Source organism: Bombus pascuorum, chromosome 2 (assembly GCF_905332965.1).
Source record: "Bombus pascuorum chromosome 2, iyBomPasc1.1, whole genome shotgun sequence".
NCBI classification, from domain to species: domain Eukaryota; kingdom Metazoa; phylum Arthropoda; class Insecta; order Hymenoptera; family Apidae; genus Bombus; species Bombus pascuorum.
The window spans coordinates 19,131,958-19,151,263 of record NC_083489.1 but is presented as its reverse complement, the minus strand read 5'-3'; the positions used below and the strand labels follow the sequence as shown (position 1 = coordinate 19,151,263).

The following is a 19,306-nucleotide window of genomic DNA, read 5'->3' as shown; positions in this document are numbered from 1 at the left end:
AGTTGAACAAGAAAATGGATGGAAATGCCAATCAGTGTCGAGGTTACAAATCACAACAGAAGGAGAGCCAATAAGAGTGTTCGTCCCTTACAAGCTCTCCAAGCGATTATTCATTGTGTCTATCTGTGTTCCTTTATTGTATATGTCTCAGTAGTACGAGAATATACTTCAGTATACATATAGTAAATGTATTGTTGAAACTTGTGTTGACATTTCTAGTGACATAACCCTTAAGATTGAATCGCATTATTGTTTTTATCGTTGAATCGGATTTTATATTTATACACAACTTTTTCTTAAGCTAGCAAACTCTAAACTCACATCTATTTATTAAATGCTCGATGTATGCGCAGTGACTGATAAGGTTATAGGGTGAATATATCAATCATTTGTAAGTGTCTTATTTTGTTAAGATGAAAAACTATTTTTCACCGGATAAGTAGTGCACTACTGATGATATGCGCATTGTGCGGGACGTCAGTGATATAGGATATTGCAAATCTTTATTACCCTGTTTGTTTCCTAGAAGAGTGACTCAACTAAGAAAAATACATTTTGTCAGAAAATTACTTTAAAATGAAAAGTTTGAAGTGTTGGAAAACTATTAGTTATCCATCTATGTATTTAAGAAAAAGTTTTATTTAAAATATTTGTAATAGTCTGAATTTTTTAGGGTTTCTAATAAAATATAATTTAATATATATATTATTTAAAAAATAGTTGAAACCTCTATTTTTTCTTGTGACACATTGGATCAGTAAATAATATAATTTTGTTAAGGAATCATGCCACTCCCATAATAACAAGTGGTTTGCTTTTAGAACAGAATTGATAATTGTTAAGATATGTTAATCTTTTATCAACCAACAATTTATAGTTGATATACATGAGCAGGTTGACTCATTGTATAATATTTTTCTACTTCTGGAATTTATGACAAGTATAGTTTACTATGTTAGTTAACTCAAGTTATATTATTAGATAGAAGCTTCTACTGCAATGTGTTAAGAAGTTTGTACTGATTAAAATATCATAAAATATTTTAAAAGTTGTACACATACTAAATAAAGTTATAAAAGGTGATTTTAGAAAGTAAATATTCCATTTTTGTAAAATATATTATGTATAAAAAATAAATATAAAATAGATGAAAAAATTTACCACAATGATTTTTACTTTGTTTATCTAATTTAACATATCATTATCAATGGTTATTCATTTCTTCTATTATTTATGTTTTTTACAAAATGATTATTTTGATTCCATTGCATTACTTACAATTTTATTCTATTAGTACTATTGTTTTCATTTTTTTTTTTTTTATTATTATAAATTAATTTTATTTTCAGATATACTTATAGACACAAGCAATGTCACAAGCAACCACTGTTGAAACAATCACTATTACTAGACCTTTCAAGGTAAGTTTCAAATGTTTTAATTTATTTTTAACTTCAATATGTTGTATGAATCTTATCTTATATTCTCAAAATATTTATAACTACAGATATATTATTGTAAAACAATAAAAATTATTCTAAATCACGAAATGATCAAAATATCATAAATGCAATTTGATTTAAAAATATCAATCAATATGACTAAATTTCGAATTCCAATATTATATGATTACTATTATTAATAATTAGACTGGGAATGTTTATGCATTTTTGGGAAATTTATGGGTGTAAAAACCCACATAATATTTAAAGTACAGTACTTTATAATATTTAGTGGATGAAAGGAATTTATATTTGCCTCCAAATTTTTTAATTATGTTCAAAAAAATATAAAAATATAAAAATGTATAAACATCTGCATTTTATTAATAACATACAACATACCAATAAAGGTAGAACATATATATCAATATCCACTTAAGAAAGCTGAATTATTTGTACAGTCACGTGATTAGGAAAATTTCTATAAATGGAAGCGTTCGTCTCAAGTTTCGTCTATCCTAAAAAGCACCCTCTATCACGTACGCGCACTGCGCCACGACCTTTAATGGGCGCAGCTTCCCTGGAACCCAATTACTCCCCCAACTTCGGATGGAGATTGTCTCTGTTCGATCTTGCTAGCCAACCGATATTTTTCCGTTTTTTTTTTTTAGTGAATAAACCAATATAGAAACAAAGGAGATAGCTCTACCAACAAAATGTACTTCGCGTGGCGTTCGAAGCGGGAACTTGATTAGAAAAATTATTGTTTTATTCGTATCGAACAAAGGTATATATACGGGAAACGCGAGCTGTGTTTACCCTGGAAGTGTTTGTCATTTTGGGAGAGTTCCATGTTTCTGAATCGTTTCTAAATGCTTTCTCGACGTTTGTTGAGGGTGATGTGCGGAGGAGTGTACGATGTCCCGTAAATGGTATTCGTTGAAGAGACCAAAGAAAGTGTGAAGAGTTCGAGACCCTCTTAATTAGATAGGTGCATTTTGGTTTTGTCCATTGGGGCTAATCTTAACAGTGTACGCTGGATTTACGATGATCATGTATACAGTCGCGGAAGATCACATGGGCGATACTGAGATCGCACAGGTATACTCGGGATGTCTTTTTTATAAGTTTGTAGAGGTGATAATGAGTACTTTGTGTAATGATTGACTATTTATGTACAGTAGTTTATGAAAGTATTTAAACACTTGTAGAAACTTTTTATAAATATATTATGTATTATACAAAGTATTTTGAAATTTTATCAATTTTGTAAAGGCACTTTAATATCATAATTATATTGGTCAAGTTTGAAATAAATCTGAAAATGTATACATAGAAGTTGTATTTGTACTTTGAGAAGTTCATAACGTGCAGTTGATCAGTTTGCCTTCTAAGAGGCTTAAATAATATTGAAGTTAAAATTCTATAGTATTGTGTAGTACAAAATTAGTGATGAAAATATACTTTTCTGAATTAAATGATAAAGATGCAACTTTGTTTTTATGTTACAGGTGATAGCATTCATATGTGGAATAATAGTAATATTATTAATGATAATGGGCTTAGCCTCTACCGACTGGTTAATGGCATTGGGATGGAGACAAGGTCTATTTGCACATTGCATTGAAGAAGCAGCACCTACTCCTCTCCCATTTAATGTGCCAGATTCGGCAGGATGTTTTCAAGCTAGAGACGTTGGTATGTTCAAACAAATTAATTACATTTGGTAGAATTCTTTAAGCAATTAATCTAGTTTTTGTTTCTTTACAGCTTATATAAAAGCAGCTGCTGCCTTATGTGTCGTATGTTTAATAACAGATATTGCAGCAACGATTCTCACTGGTCTTGGTTTGAGATCACAAGATAATCGTGACAAACATAAATATTATAGATTTGCAGTCTTCTGTATGGGATTTGCATGTAAGATTTATTACTTAAAACAGTAAATATATGTATAGTATTTTTGTAATATAAATATATGTATGTATAGTGTTGTATTTCTGTAAAGTACATCTACATTTTTCTTATATTTTAGTGGTATCACTCTTAATAGCTTTAGTAATATACCCAGTGTGTTTTGCTGCAGAACTTAACTTTGGTAAGTTTGTATATCTGTAAAATATATATTTTAAAATTCCTACCAAACGATCAATTCTACCTTTTTAAATATTTTATATGATAAGAATTATATTATGCAGGAAACCGACCAATGTGGGAATTTGGTTGGGCATACGGAGTTGGTTGGGGTGCGGCTATATTTTTGTTTGGTGGAGCAGTGTTGTTATTATGCGATAAGGAAAGCGAAGAAATTTATTACAAAGAAAGAAAAATCGTTCGTGATGATGTCGGCGGCGGCGGTTCTATGATTGGTATGGGACATCATGGTGGACGAAGTGGGACGCAATTAGCCTAGTGGCATTGCTCCCTGCCCGACGTTGTTCTCTAGGTGATTAATTTCTTCTTTTTCTGTCCTCACCATTTGATACATTTATGGAGAAAAACGTACACATGTATAAGAGTGAATGGTTTTTATATATAGTCTACTTGTTACACCAGCATGTATTGGACATAATTATCACTTTGATATAGGATGTACGAAACATCTTATCGACGAAAACAAGGTTCGTAAATTGACTGAAACTTGATTAATTCGTTCGTGGGTTACCAATTTCCAATTTCTCATAGTAACAATTTTGGGACCATTGCTCCATTCAGTTTATTATAAAATTATGTGTTATGTATATTATATAACTACAAATATTTTTTATGTAGTATGTTTACATCATTCCTTTTAAATTTGTTAATTAACTTTTCATACCATTATTACAATGGTATGTTGCATTTCTTACCTGTGAAACATTACAACAAAGCCACAATTATTATTGCTTACTTTTAAAGTAAAGTGACAAGCAATATTTTTAATATGAATTACTCAATCTGCTAGCATTTATAACTTTTTGTTAGAGTTTATTACTGTGCCTGCATCAACAATGTATTATCGTATTTGGCCGACGTTAAAAATGAGATTTGCCGTTCGAAAATAGCAAACAATACCGGAGTACTTAAATAAAGTTTGATACTTCTTCATTTATGAAGACTTAGGCAAACATTCCAGTAAAAAAAAAGCTAAAAAACATACGAGTAATTAATACGATCACAGGATTAGACACTGCCTGATCTTTAGTCAAATAATGAGTATCATTAATTATTTTTATTTTTATATAAAAATTGCAGCTTTGATTTAGTTACTATTTATTACGTTTATTTCTTATATATTGTATGTACATATACATTTATATGTATATATATTAGATGCTAGTAATTTATTATTTGCTTGCATTTACTTTTCTTACTATTATTGAAAGTGATATTTGCTTTAATCAAATTATTTATATTATCAAGGCGATTATTAATATTTTTGGTATATTATTATTATTTATATCTTCATACATTTTGCAATAAAACTTGGCCAAAAATTGTTTTAAGCGATATATTGTGATTACATACACGCACACTATATAAATGAAATAACAAAAATTTCAAGTGGTCTTCAGTGCTGGAGGAAAGTAGCACTTATGAAGAAAAAAATTGCATGCTTGGGCACATTATTGATTAGTATAAATTTTGATTAGTTATTGATTTTAAGATATTTTGAGATGAATGATGTATTATACAATGATCAAATTTTCCATCGCGTAACTATAATTTTACGGATAAATTATCATTAATTCCTATATATTATTTCCAAGATTTTTATACAGATTATCCTAAAGTCTTTCTTTGTTAATAAAAGTGCAAATGTGCAAATCTTTTTCTATTGTACTTTAGAACATGTAAATGCATGTAATTTTCATTTTTCAAGTACAGTTATTTAAATTATAAATATTTTTTATTGCAAAAAGTGCATGAAAAGACAGAACAATGTAATTTTGAAACTGATATGATATTTGATTTAATTATAAAGAATATCTTTAGTTGTTTATCTCTAATTGAGGAAAAGATGTTTAATTGTAAATTTTTAATCGTGTAGATGATTTAGTTTCATATTAATAATAATAGTAATAAAAATGACTATTTTGTTCTGTCTTAATTTAAATGAGTAAAATCATTAAACTTAAATAAATAAAATCATGTATATCTATCCTTTGTCAATACGTTAATGTAATTAAATGTTCGAGGTGATATGTATAAATTGAACAAATTATAAGGCTGGTATGAATTGTTATAATAATTTATATATCTCAATATTTTCATTATGTTTTATTTTTATTTAATAAAAGGAAAGATTAGTATGTGTCATCGTATTAAGAGTAATCATATTAAATTATCACACCATTTACCAAGCATGTATGCAATGTGAGAGCTGACATATGTATGCATTATAAGTTTCTAATGATATTTTCAATATTACAGAAATGAAAAACAGAAACAGTAATATTGAAAATTCATTAAATTGGATAAAAACAAATTTCTAGCAGTATTATGTATTTCATAATAACTCTTAATTGGTAACCATATCTTTTTTCCACTTAATTTTTATGGAATGAACATTTCATAATTTTCATCTACCGTCTCTAAGGAGAAGTTTCAACTTCCCCGTGAATTAAATATATTTTAAGTTAAAAACAGCACCAAATATTTAAGTGTGCGACAGAATAGAGGCAGCTCGGGCAGGTATTATCTATTATGTTATCTGCATTACATACGTGTACGTATATGTATATATAGGTATTTTATAAATACATGTAATAGAATGATACAGTTGCAGTTATGGCGACACTCTAATAAGAAAAAGGTTTGAAACAGGAAACCCGTACATGCACTTCGTATGACGCGGCAAATCAATCATGCTTTTTACAATGAAAGACAAATTCGTATTTTAATGTTAAGGAGTTACAGTGCGTTTGATTCTTTAACAAACACTGTCGATTTGCGCCTTTCGATTTTGATATACTTTTAAACGAAATACCATGTAAGATTTAAGCATATAATTAAATATCGAAATATGTTTGAAGATGGAGAAAAATGAACAAATTACGATATGTTAATTAAGAGGTTTATAAATATACAACAAACAACTTATATGCATAAAAAAGGGGGATATTTCATGTTATCACAAACTGAATATATAATGTAAGTATTCTGTTTGTATGTGCATCTTTTCTGCTGTACTTTATACTTTAGTACTTTAAAATAAAAAACAGGGAATAGAAAGTAAAGTTTCAAGAAACTAACGTTCTAAGATGTTGCAAATTGTAATTTCTGAGAATTTATGTAATCGAATCCACGTTTCGAAGTTGCAATCAAGAGAAATCATCATTTTTAACTTAAAAGAAAATACCGCTATATATAGCGATCTGTTAAGTGATTGTCAACAAAGCTTGTATTTCTGTATTAGAACTGCAATGTAGATAAATTCATTTTCCGCTCTACTATCATGATATATGTATATGTAAGCAAACAGATGAAGATGATTGTAATTAAATAACTATAGATATAATGTAGAATTAATAGAGCACCATACCAGAGTAAAAAAACCTTAGTAGTTTGTTACATACATGCATACATACAGTCTTGAAACAAAAATGAATTCTCTGTCATGTATAATAAATATATACATATATTGAAATTAAGTAGTGAGATGAAAATAATTAAATGAATGCTACTGTAAATGTGTAATTTCTGTAATGTCTTTATTATGATTTTTTTTTTCGAGATATTACACTTATGTTAACGAAACATTATAGAGTTTTTGTTACCAGCGATTTGTTTCAGTGATGATTATTTTCTAATTTGTACATTGTAATAAATATACATCATATTCTAATTCGTGAGAAGGAAACTTTTAAAGAATTATTTACAGGAACAAAACTATGTTGTAGAAGATTTATTGTACGTAAAAAGTTCATGAAAAAAAGTAACTGACAAAAGTAGTGAAACGTAAAATACTTAACATTTCATATTGTATAGTACACATATCGTACTTATTCATGCATATCGTAGTAAGTCTTATGAAAATTATTAACGTAGGAATAAAAAAATGTGTAAATTCGTTTTCTGCGTTATGAAATATTCGAAGCGATATGAGTAGAATTATATGTAGGAATAACAAATTATTTATGCGCCATATTATAATGTAAACATATCGTAATATTGTACAAAGAATAAACCGTATATCTGAAAACCAATATTATTCAGAATTTTATTTTACTACCTAAACCTTACATACTCATATGGTAGCACAAATCTATTAATCTTCAAATTGTTGTTAATTATGAAATTGCAAATATTTCATAATTATTGAGAAAGTGGAAGGTAGAAGGAATAAATAATTTTATACATTCGTTTTTTAAATAATTATAATATCCAGCAATATAGCAATACAAAGTGAAAATCATTGAATCGAATAGCTTTTTCGAACGCTAACGTAACAAAATTTTCGAGTTTCGTACATAACAATAATACAACGTTACGACTTTTTTTAAGTAATAAATATATGCGCGCGCAATGTATGTGTGTATAACGTGTGCGTGTACCGTGTGTATAAAATAAAGTATTGCTGAATAAATTCCACGTGTATGTATCATTCGTATAAATACAAAATAAGATTACATTTATGTATATATTTATATAAACCTAAACAGAAAAAAAAGTAGTGTACAAAATATAAATCTATCCAGGATTCATTTGCGATATAAAAATTAATTTCCTCGGAAAATATGATATGTACACGCAGACTCGTTCGTCCATGCCGGTAGCGAAAAACTTAACAGCACATTTGCGACAAAACTACGATATACTTCTCTCACTGGGTAACTGATATAAACTTTTTTCCATTTTTAAACCTCTTTTTTTTTTGCCTGGTCGATCATATCACAAGTAAAGAACGGACAACATGCAATGTCATCGATCTTCAGAGATCTTTTTGTTTTGCGCATCCTTTCTCTCAACCACCATTTTTCTTCCTTCTTTTGAGAAATCTTTATCGCGTTTGGCAGTAAAATATATATCAAAAATGTTCAACGTACTAACGTTTATAAAAGATATAAAATATATCTTACGTACCTTCAAAAAATGCTATTAAATATTACCGTATGATCTATAACATCATTTAGTAAAGAACAATAGCAACATGAGATTCATTTTTTTTTAAAGCATTAGAAAAACCAAACTTCAAAATTTTTCACTTTTATTCTACCAATAAAAAAACTAAATGTGTCCAATAAATTTGGTTCTATATTTTGAATTTTCTTTTTTTTTTTTTTTTCTTTATTTTATCGATGCAAGAAAAAACTTAAAGAAAATGTTTAATATTGTCAAAGATTTTGCGTATGCTAGGCGCAGTTAATGCATCAAAAAGATTAAATCACAGGCGCTGCTCTGTGCACTTTATTTCGTCCCCAGCTTACAAAAATTGGGGTTTTCTTTTAAACTTTCATTTACAAGATTTGAAATGAAAACACGAGAAACACTTAAAAATTCTATCGTCTTTCCCTCACGACGCGAAACGTCCTGCGTATAAAGCGTAAGATAACGTTTAATATTCATATATCTTACAAATTCATGTGCACATCACATGATTCCCACCGAATAACAAAAGCTCGAAATCTGCAATTTCAAATCAATGCTATTCAAATTATGTCCACTTTCATCCGCCATATTAAATTTCAAATTAATCCATTAGTAATCTTCGATTTTTTGTTAAATTATTTATAAGAATACCACTGCTTTAAATTGCTTTTATACGTAACTACAGAAATAACAATGTTTATTAAAATACACGTTGAAAGATTAATTCTTTCTTCCAATAACGCGCACACTCGTATATCAGTACATATTTTCAAAACCCAATATTTAATTACGTTTATATAGTTATACACATATACCCAACGCCTTTTCTTCCGTTAAACGTGCTTCCTCTTTTTACTCTTTTAAATAAAAGAAAAATATAAATAAACATATACGAGTGTACACGAAAGAAACACAACAGCCTACGAGAAAGGAATATAAGATCTTGACCGTGTTGAAGGACTAAAGAGTGTATAATAAAATACGAGATTTCTGCTTCCTCTTTCTGTGTTTAGAGAGCTACACGAAAAAACTAGATCTTTGCACTGCAAACGATAAGAACGTTCGAGAAATGTTGAACATCGTTTTCAAACATAGTTCCAAGAGATATTCATATCGAACACTCGTTGCGACTAAACTTAAAATCTACGCTAATTAACGAATCCTTACCGAGTATCCTTATTAATTAAGTGGATATCAGTTTGACAATAGTTTCTGATTTTTTTTTCCTTTTTTGGTCCTATACGCCGATACTACAGAGCTCACCATCGGCTATTGAAAGCATTTTTTAAACATTTCTATCCATACTGGCGTAATGATAAGCCTAGCGTAACTGAGTATCATAACTTCATTTCCCACAACACGATATGGGCATCGTTGCTGTTGGGATCTTTGAAAGTGTAACCCGATTTAGAGCCTTTGTCGGTGACCGATTGCGCGTTTAACTGTCTCCAATTGATGTAACCTCGACCACCCATTAATGTTAGAACGGTTTTTTTAGGCTGTTCAATTTGTTGCAACGTTTTATTGATCTTCTTACCGTTCGTTTTCAAATTATTGGGCGGTGATATCGTTTCCGGTACAGACTGTGCTATACTACTATTGGGAGTAGTCGTTTCATAAGGACCATTTCGACTAGCTGTACTACTATTTCGAGATAATTTGCCAGTTTTCAATGAAAGATTCTCTTCAGAGCCAGAAGACGTATAGAGAGAACTTGCATGAGAATCGACTGACCAATTCGACAAGTCGAGCGATCTGGGTCTGGTGATTTTCATCTTCAGTCTACGATCTAAGGTACTAACTTTATTTGGTATGGCTGCCAGTTCTGGATCGCTTCTTCTTAGTGGCTCGTAAATTAAATCAATGCCAGAGCTATTCTCGTTTTCATAATCTTTCACATACATTAATTCTCCGTATAAGCCGTAGACATCGCAATTCTCTCCAGAACTCTGCGATCCGGACATCGAGCTTGATAGAAAGCCCCCACCAGATCCGAGCCCTCTGGGAAGTGTCTTCGAACCTCTGTACTCGTATTCTTTGCTACGTTTTCGTCTTAACATTACTGGGCTGCTCGCCAATTGTTGTTTCAATTTCAATATACTGTTTGACATAGACGAATCCAAACTTGCTCGATCCCTATTCCTACTACTATCAGATTCCTTTGACCGTAACTGTACAGTTTCCTCGTCGGCGATTTCATCGGTTGTACAGCTTATCGTGTTCTTTGGATTCTGAATGGCAAGTAAGAAGGTGATAGGACCGAAGTGCGCGTGATATGAAATATTTACACGGCCACTAATGATAGGTACTCCTTCCAATCGTGGCAGGGGAATCGTCAGACTGATGCCTACGTTTGTACCGACCCAGAGTAAGCCCTTGCACGCTAGAAGTGCTGTCACAGTGACTGCAGTTTGATTGTTGTTTAAGTTATCGCCACAAGAATTCGAGGCATTGTTCGACCTCGTTACTCTCAACACATTGGATGCTATATTGATGTCTTGCAGGTGTTTGAAAGTTTCTGTATGATACAGGCAAACGGTGCTGGAATTCTTAAGAGCAACCCAGAGACCTACTCCGGAATGAGCCATCAGTTTCACGCTGCCAACGTGTTCGTGTTGCGCGCTGAAACTTTTCGTAATGTCACCACTGACTGCGTTAAGTACCCAAACTTTTTTGCCGCAAGCAGCATAGACAGACGCGTTAATTGGCATCAAGCAAGAGACCGGTTCGCTGCCTAGGGATATTACAAACGGATCTCTCAGATTCCAAGTGCCATCCACTTGCCTTTTGAACAGGAGAAGTAAACCAATTCCTAGGGCGACGAAAACGTTGTCACAATGATATTTGATTTGTATCACTGGACCTGAGACGGAATAGTTTCCAAGTTCTTCTTGCTTCTCAGGTTCCGAGGCGATGTAGATCAAAATTTTTCGAGAGTCCGTACCCATCCACACGAGATCGCTCGCTAATGAGAGTGGATCGGAAGAAACACCCTTTACGAACTCTATGGCGGCGACTCTAGTCTCTACCAAATCAAAAGCTGTAATTTGCTTCAAGGAAGTTGCCGAGGCTGTTGTGGATTGACCAAATACTGTTACGTGACTGGATATACCGTCGCCTGTACATATCCACAAGTAACTTTGACTTCTTCCACGACGCCTCGTGGGACGTGGATTCTGCGTGGTGTAATAGCAGCCGCAACGTACCTGAGAAACATCGTTTTATTATGTATAAACATTGTTGAAAAATTTAAAAAAGATAATTAAAATGATAATTAGAAATATAATCATTATTATATTTGCAAATAATTAAAAAAAGAATATTTTATGGTAGTAAAAATCTTACCTCTGTCTGATGTTGCGAATGATATACTTGTTGGGAACTAACGAAAAGTGGCATTTTTGTAGATGGTCGCTGTTCTTGTTCAGGTACTTCCCAAGATGGCGAATTATTTGGATCCAAGGCTAGCTGTGCTAGTCTAAGCTCCGTTATCCAGTCTTTCTTCACCAAAGGATTTTCGGTTTGAAACGTGTACATCTGTCCTTGCTTCGTCACTAATTGCAGGCAACAACTATCTGCCCAAACCATGTCTTCATCTTTTTGTTGTATTGAAAGTTGTATGGATTGCAGAATTTGTTTAGTTTTCTCAAGCGTCATACCCTTTGAATTCAAAATGTTTTTATTTGTATACGTATAAAATCAAAGTAAACATAGTTTGTTTCATGTAATTTGGCTTACCTCGTATTTACCCTTTAGTTGTGCGACTAAATCGCTTATCCTAGACATGACTTCATAGTCATGCATTAGATCGTTCATCTCTACGCAGAGACTATCTGCACCCACTTGTCCGCAATCGCCGCTCTTGTCAGATTTTAGGCTTCCGCATTTATTTAGACCAGCAGTCAGTAAACGACTTAACGTTGGTGAAGTGCTTGTATCCTGAATCTGTAGTATAACATAATATTGTTAACGTTACTATTATTGATGATATTAATTTTCGTCATGAAAAATATACTTCAAATCGTTAGTAATCGTTATTAATTGTATACCGTCCCTATACCTCAATATCCGATACAGGATATGTCCATTTCAAAGTTAGTCTTTCACTCCCGCTAAAATCCTCTGCGGATCTTGGAGTTACCGAAACGCACACTACAAGATCATTCAATAATAATAACCTTCTTCTTTTAGACTTCGTTATCATGCCGTTTTGATTAAATTCCTAAAACAATTTACCATGATATAAATGATACAAATTATATTAGAATCTCTGAAATGGCGTTAAGGATATATACTAAACTTACCAACTGCGTAACATTATCTTCTCTTATAAGATACCTAGATGACGACGAAAGAGGTCGATGGGACAATTTTCCAGATACATGTCGAAGCATTTCTTTAAACGCTTGGAACTGTTCCGCTTCACGTTTCCTTTCATTCAACATTTCCGCCAAACTCTCTAATTGAGTCAACGCCAATTGCAACGACATCCTATCGTGATGACCTTGTGGCGTGTGTTTCAGTAAATCCTAACAAAACGTTTGCATTATTTCAATGTAGTCGTTAAAAACAAAAATAAAAGATACTTACTTGTAAGAATAGTATAAATTGTGGAAACCTCTGCACAGGTTTTACCATTAATCCAAAGAAGGATAATCTATCGTGTGCACTTATTTGTTTCACCTAAAATACAATCATAACCATTATATAAAAATTCAATTATTATAGAATGTAATCATTAGCAAATATTGTTATAGATTTATACCTTGAAAAAATCGGCTAGTGCAGTCTTTCTTTTTGATTCTTGCTTAGCCAAATCCATAGCTACTGAAAAATTATTTATAAACCCACTATAAATGTCAAGAACGATAGCTTTGCTGAAACTTGCTACAAACACGTCTCCTAACTTTTCGTCCTTGTCCCATGAACGTACGCATTCAGCTAATGCAATTCTAAATAACGTATGGCATTGCAGAATTTCAGGCAATCTGTGGAACAATGTTGCTATTTTTGCCTGGCTCAATATAGGCGGCGAGGATTCTTCTAATGGTTTCTTGTAATCCTGAAGAGGAAAGTATATTTTTACAGAAAGTTTTTCGAAGGAATCATATGTACACAAAATGGTTCGAACTAATATGTACGTACGTTCACTAGCCTCTGTAACGTGGACACATAACTGTTTTCAGAGTGTACTATAGCTGCTACTATATGTCGACGTTTTAGCTGTTGAGGAGTTAAATTCGGAGGTGTCGGAGGAAGGGCGGGTGGAGTTTGCCTACGTTGCTGCATGCACTGAAATTGCACCATTGCACTGTTTTCCTCTTCAACCTGAAACATATATATTTCAGTAAATCTGTGTGAATCTGTACTATCGGTGTTTAGGAGAAATTCTAACTTTTTCTTAAAAGTTTTATTTTATATTGTTTGCAATAATTTTTATAATAAATTTGTTAATAGACTTTTAATTTTGTAACAAAATAATTGTATAAATAGAAAATACTAATTATTTCTTTTATCAAAGTATAAAACAATTCTCTATAGAGAAAGATGAATCAAAATTATAAAAATAAAAAATACTATTCGTTTTCATTATTAACGTACAAAATAATTTCTTATTTAAGATATTAATCTTCTAGATAATTACTTCACAAAGTTGCGGCATTTGAGGTGTTTTGATGGGACTGGTAAGGGATACCGTGTCGGAGGAATCTACATCATATTGTTGTGTCGATCCTCTCCGGATGCTGAACCATCTAGATAGTCTTCCATGGTTTCCGGGCGAATCCAATGGGTCAGCATTGTTCACTCGCATATTTTGTGGCCTCCACTTGTCACACAGCGTCCTTGCCTTGTGCAACGTATTCCTCAATTGGCAATTGCTTCTATGGAGAATTAACAATTGTTCCGATTAATTATATACACCCTCAGGAGGATGCCAGTGTGGGAAGAAATAGCAGACCAATGATTGATTTGCTGAATCAACAACAATTGTATCGATGAACTGATTCAAGTCATTAGATTTCTTCCTCTCTTTAATGACAATTCGAAAAAAGGACATTAAATGAAAAAGTTTAAATTTCATAAAAATATCTAAATTATGTATTATGGAAAATCGGTATCTCTTTTCTTAGATACTATGAAACTTTTAATTATTGGATATCAATAAATGACACCAAATCTAGTTATTCATAGCTATTATTTATTATTAAAATTTATCCGATGAAATTGGTGCTTACTTAATACTGATATTACTCTTCTCACTTTCGTCGTCCGAGGAAAGGTCATGATCCGACGCTGAGCACCAAGAGTCCTCGCTTCTAGCCGACTGTGTCGACGTATTGGACCTAGTTGCCTCTAAGGAGGGATGTTGTCTGTGCGTTTGGCCGACAGTTTCCATTTTAGTCGGTCCTACGTCATCCCATGATCTACACCTTGAACGTGGTTCATCTATAACGAAATGACACATGTTAGACTCAAATTATCCTAACTTAAGCGCCATAATGAAAATTATTAATAATTAAATTATCATTAATAAAAACATCCAGATTCATCCCTTTTATTACAATCTTATTCATATAATTAATCAACAAAATTACATTAAATACCGTCTCTTTTTGTTTTGTTTGTTTTTACCAAAAATTTAATTATTATCATTATAGAATTTCCTTTAGTTAGTTTCCGTATCCACAGCTAGATGGCGAAGAGTATTAACCGATTCCCATAAGTTATTAATTATTCCAAAGTTTTTACAAATACGAGTCTTCCAAATTATTCCCGTGTATCGAACAAAGTTCAAGAAATAATATTACCAAAGAATTTTCCTTAAAAGATAGATAGTTTCAACTAAAAGTAGGGCGTTATTCTCCGTGTACTTTGCTCTCTCCTATTTGTTAGACACCATTAGTTGTGCAGGCATTGTTTCTAGTTCAATGGGTATGATGCCTTGATAATTAAGTCGAAGCTGATCCCAATATTCAAACAGTTCTACTGTGCTCAAAAGACTTTTAATTCTAAAATGGCACATTGTGTTTCCAGACTCCAATACCGGGATCTTTTAGGTTTATGGGATTTTCATATATTTTAAGTATGTAAAAAATTCTGCGAAAATTCAATAAAATACTTACAAGTATGTAATTTAAAAAATGTTGATAAAACTTTTTATTTGTAATTATTCTGCAATATAGAATAATCCTAGAAGACATCGATATGTTATTCCAACTTGAATACTACATTTTCAAGAAGAAAGTAGCTTTATCGTTAGCGAAACGAAAAAGAGATGGTATTACAAATCTAGTGTTTAAAGCAACATAAGTTTCGTAAGAACGTTCGCTAAACAACAACCTTCTCGAGATCAAGACAACTCATTTCCATACGCCTCTTAATACTAACTACATTTTTGTGAAACGTGTGACGAGAGCCTCTATTTATACAATATGTGTCAATCGTTTAGGATTTGATCACTCCTCTTCGAAAGTGGATAAAACCTTCATTATCGATTACATATCGCACCTATTATTTTCATTTCCTCATTTTTAAGTTATTTATGTATACCAATGAGGCGGGAATGTAGAGATTGTGAATTTTTATACAAATTACTATTTTTATAAATATTGAAAATTTTACATAAATATTTCTTGTATACCATAATGTTCTTTTTTTTTAATCAATTTATTAACTTGGACTGTTGGCAATATTTCTCTTTATCCTAATAGTTTTCCAAATATTTGCGATTTACTAATGGAAGAACACCAAACGCTTCGGACTCGTGTCATATGAAAACCTTTAAACTTGCTCTAAATATGTTAGAAACAGTATAAACGAAGATAAGGGTAGTTCACTTGAGTCATTTCTTTAAAGTCATAATATTGGTTTAGTTATTTCATGCATAGTTGATCTTTACTCGTCATGTACTGTGAATTTGCTAAAAGAGGTATTATTGTTCGAACACGAAGCAGCTAAGAGATATAGATAACCTTTATTACCCTCAAGGTCACGGTTTCACTCACTATTTAGTTGCGTTGCGCATTTTTGTTAAACGAGATAAATATTTTTCCTAATACAAGAAATAAATGATAATATTATAATTAGAGTATATAAACTTCGATAGATAACAGATAATAATATATAGACGATGAACTTTTGAGTATATAAACAGAACACGAATTAAAGTTATTTGCTCTTATGGTAATAGTAGGATACATACTAGAGCAAACTACTTGAAATTTTAGAAGCAATTGCCACGAAAAGCTTGAAGGTTAATAATTAGATACTTGATACAAATTCATATTTTTATGAAAATAATTAAAAAGATGAAACCTAAATAAAGATTTTGTTTCGTTTATTAAATAGTATAATAAGTACTATATTTTACATATTTTTGCGTATTGCGTAAATCCTAGAAATAATAACACAAAACATACTAAGAAGTTATCTTGTTAATCCTTTTCTTATAAAGAACACTTTCACTTGCAATGTCGAAATGTATATATACATATGGAGCGATGTGCTCGATCATTTAATTCTAACGTCATTTATGAGCTTTGCGTGGACCGCGTTTGTCCGGTCAGCAATCATTCGAATTAAACACTTGACTCGTTCCCACGTTTTAGAGACAAGCGTAGACAATGGCCAATGTTTACCTTTCCTCGTATAAAGTCAGTCAGCAAGGCTTTAATCCTACTCTCTCACACACTTCATCTCAAGTGTTTTCTCTATGATATTTTTAGTCGTACAAATCATTTCATAAATATTAAGTTCATTATTCTAAATTCGTAACTTATTAAGTAGTGCATAATGTACATAATGAACAACAGTAAATATATTTTGATTATCAATAGATGGTATGTAAAAGAAAATATTTCAAAAATATTTTTATTTCTAAGAAACTTAAGACAATTTAATTCACAGATTTTGCGTGTTTTTTTTTTTTTTTTAATATCAAATACTTGAGAAAAACAAACGTAACAGAAATTTAAATTAAATTCGATTAAAACCACCCAAACATGCGAAAACATTTACGCTACGTTTATAAATGTGGGAAAGAGCATACTAAACGCAAAACGACTTGCGTTAACCATATAGTCACCCTGATGATAACACCAAAGTAACTTGAGCATAGCACGCACACCGGAAGACCCAATAAAACCAACAACGCGTGGAACCTACCACTTCCGTACAAGGGACAGTCTCAGTATCATACACGGTACACTCTAATTGTCAAGGAAAAGATCTAAGTTCAAGTTCAAAAGATGTCAATATCTTACAATAGATTTATATCTTTTCCTATAATATCTCCCTGTGGAAAAAATTATTTTAGTAACTAAAAGAAGGTTCTGTATATCTGAAAGATTGCTTCTATTAAAATTCCTTATTGAATTAATATTGTAGGTACTATTCAGTGAATAATATAAATGAATACCACATATTATTGCAAATAATACTACCGAGCTCTTATAAATTCCTCCCTAATGTCAAACGACGCGTCATGCATGCATGAAGAGACTGTTTATCATTCCCTAAAGAGCTGTACGACCAACGCATCAGTGACTACTGATATTCACTTAATGTTTCACCTATTAACCTCACTAGATTTCGACGCACAGTTAGTACATAATCATGTTCATATGATAAACACCAGTAATAACGGCGATTATGTTCACTACATAACAATATGTCAATAAATTCGCTACAAGTATTAAATTTAAGTAATTATATAGTGTAGGTAATATAGTTATCTCTACACTTAAAAAATAATCAGATGGATCATAAAAGATTAATAAAAATACAAAAAAATATATGCTTTGTATTAAATTCTATTTAAGTATAAGATCGATAGGAAGAAGCATAGGTTACGTAGCACTTTCGATTAAACTTGTTACAGTTGCAGCGTCAATATATGTTATATTTTTATCGATATTCCCATAACCTTGGATCTTGTATCTTAATGGATCAGCCACTGGATATTCATGAAGGATGTTCATTACATAATTCAACATACATAACCTGTCCGCGCGTGTGCATCTGTTCGTCAAACATTTGAAACTTTCAATCCAGTATGAATATTGCAATAGATTAAGCTCGATTTCTAAGGAGAGATCGTTCTTCGCTAATAAGATCGAGCGATTCAAGGAAAAATGCGCAGTGTCATGTTCAAGGCCACCCTGTACGATCGTAATCGTTTTACCGACAGTTTACACTTGTTTTCTATATCATCCACGATCATAACCTATCATGACAATGGGAATATGTATAAATTTTCTAGTTATTCGACAAGGTCGTCCTTCGAATAAACTTGTCGTGATGGTCACAAATTATGTTTCACCTTGCTATTTTCCTCATTTCTTCACGATCATCTCCTCAGTGCACTCTTACACACTTGAGTTAATATTACTAGTAAAATTGTACAAGTCACAAGTTATAAATTACTAGCACTAATAAATTTTCTTGTATAAAAGCAACGATAAAACAAATGAAATTTTACAAATTACAAATCCTCATATTACCCTATTCTATGCAATGTTATAAAAATATAGAATATAACTCACAATCTGTAACTTGTCAGTTTATTAGTATCATTAGTTAATAAATTGTTGTAATATGTACTGAATATTAAAACCAAATATAATAATATCTATTAATATCTAACATTCATTTTGGGTCGTATAGACCTGAGAATAACAATGGGTTTAACATTTATTGTATGATTTTTAAGAAAAAGTTGTGTCTAGCGCGTAACATGATGTTATTAAACATGATGATGCATACCAATCACGTTTACCAACGAATGATGCGAT

The 19,306-nt window shown here is 31.5% G+C and overlaps 2 protein-coding genes across 12 annotated transcripts in view; one reads left to right on the top strand and one right to left on the bottom strand.

Moving 5' to 3' along the window:
* LOC132904459 (transmembrane protein 47) lies at window positions 1–7,630 on the top strand. 3 transcript variants are annotated; one of them, XM_060954994.1, is made up of 6 exons: window positions 1–391; window positions 1,350–1,421; window positions 2,954–3,140; window positions 3,213–3,362; window positions 3,478–3,540; window positions 3,641–7,630. In XM_060954994.1, the coding sequence occupies exons 2-6, from the start codon at window positions 1,371–1,373 to the stop codon at window positions 3,853–3,855; spliced, it is 666 nt and encodes a 221-aa protein (XP_060810977.1). In that variant the 5' UTR covers window positions 1–391; window positions 1,350–1,370; the 3' UTR covers window positions 3,856–7,630. The 3 variants fall into 3 exon arrangements, with proteins under 3 accessions (XP_060810977.1, XP_060810978.1, XP_060810976.1); XM_060954995.1 differs by having other exon boundaries at window positions 1–1,079; XM_060954993.1 differs by lacking the exons at window positions 1–391; window positions 1,350–1,421 and adding an exon at window positions 1,945–2,543.
* Window positions 7,631–7,783: 153 nt separating this feature from the next.
* Window positions 7,784–19,306, bottom strand: part of LOC132916866 (rho guanine nucleotide exchange factor 10) — a 47,074-nt gene continuing 35,551 nt past the window's right edge. For all 9 annotated transcript variants that reach the window (XM_060977252.1, XM_060977255.1, XM_060977254.1 and 6 more), the window contains 10 exons: window positions 14,750–14,960; window positions 14,158–14,395; window positions 13,659–13,841; window positions 13,279–13,575; window positions 13,104–13,196; window positions 12,818–13,042; window positions 12,574–12,735; window positions 12,252–12,458; window positions 11,859–12,173; window positions 7,784–11,719 (listed from right to left, as the gene is read on the bottom strand). In XM_060977252.1, the coding sequence (XP_060833235.1) occupies window positions 9,851–11,719; window positions 11,859–12,173; window positions 12,252–12,458; window positions 12,574–12,735; window positions 12,818–13,042; window positions 13,104–13,196; window positions 13,279–13,575; window positions 13,659–13,841; window positions 14,158–14,395; window positions 14,750–14,960 (3,800 nt within the window). In that variant the 3' untranslated portion in view covers window positions 7,784–9,850. The remainder of the gene's footprint in view (window positions 11,720–11,858; window positions 12,174–12,251; window positions 12,459–12,573; window positions 12,736–12,817; window positions 13,043–13,103; window positions 13,197–13,278; window positions 13,576–13,658; window positions 13,842–14,157; window positions 14,396–14,749; window positions 14,961–19,306) is intronic.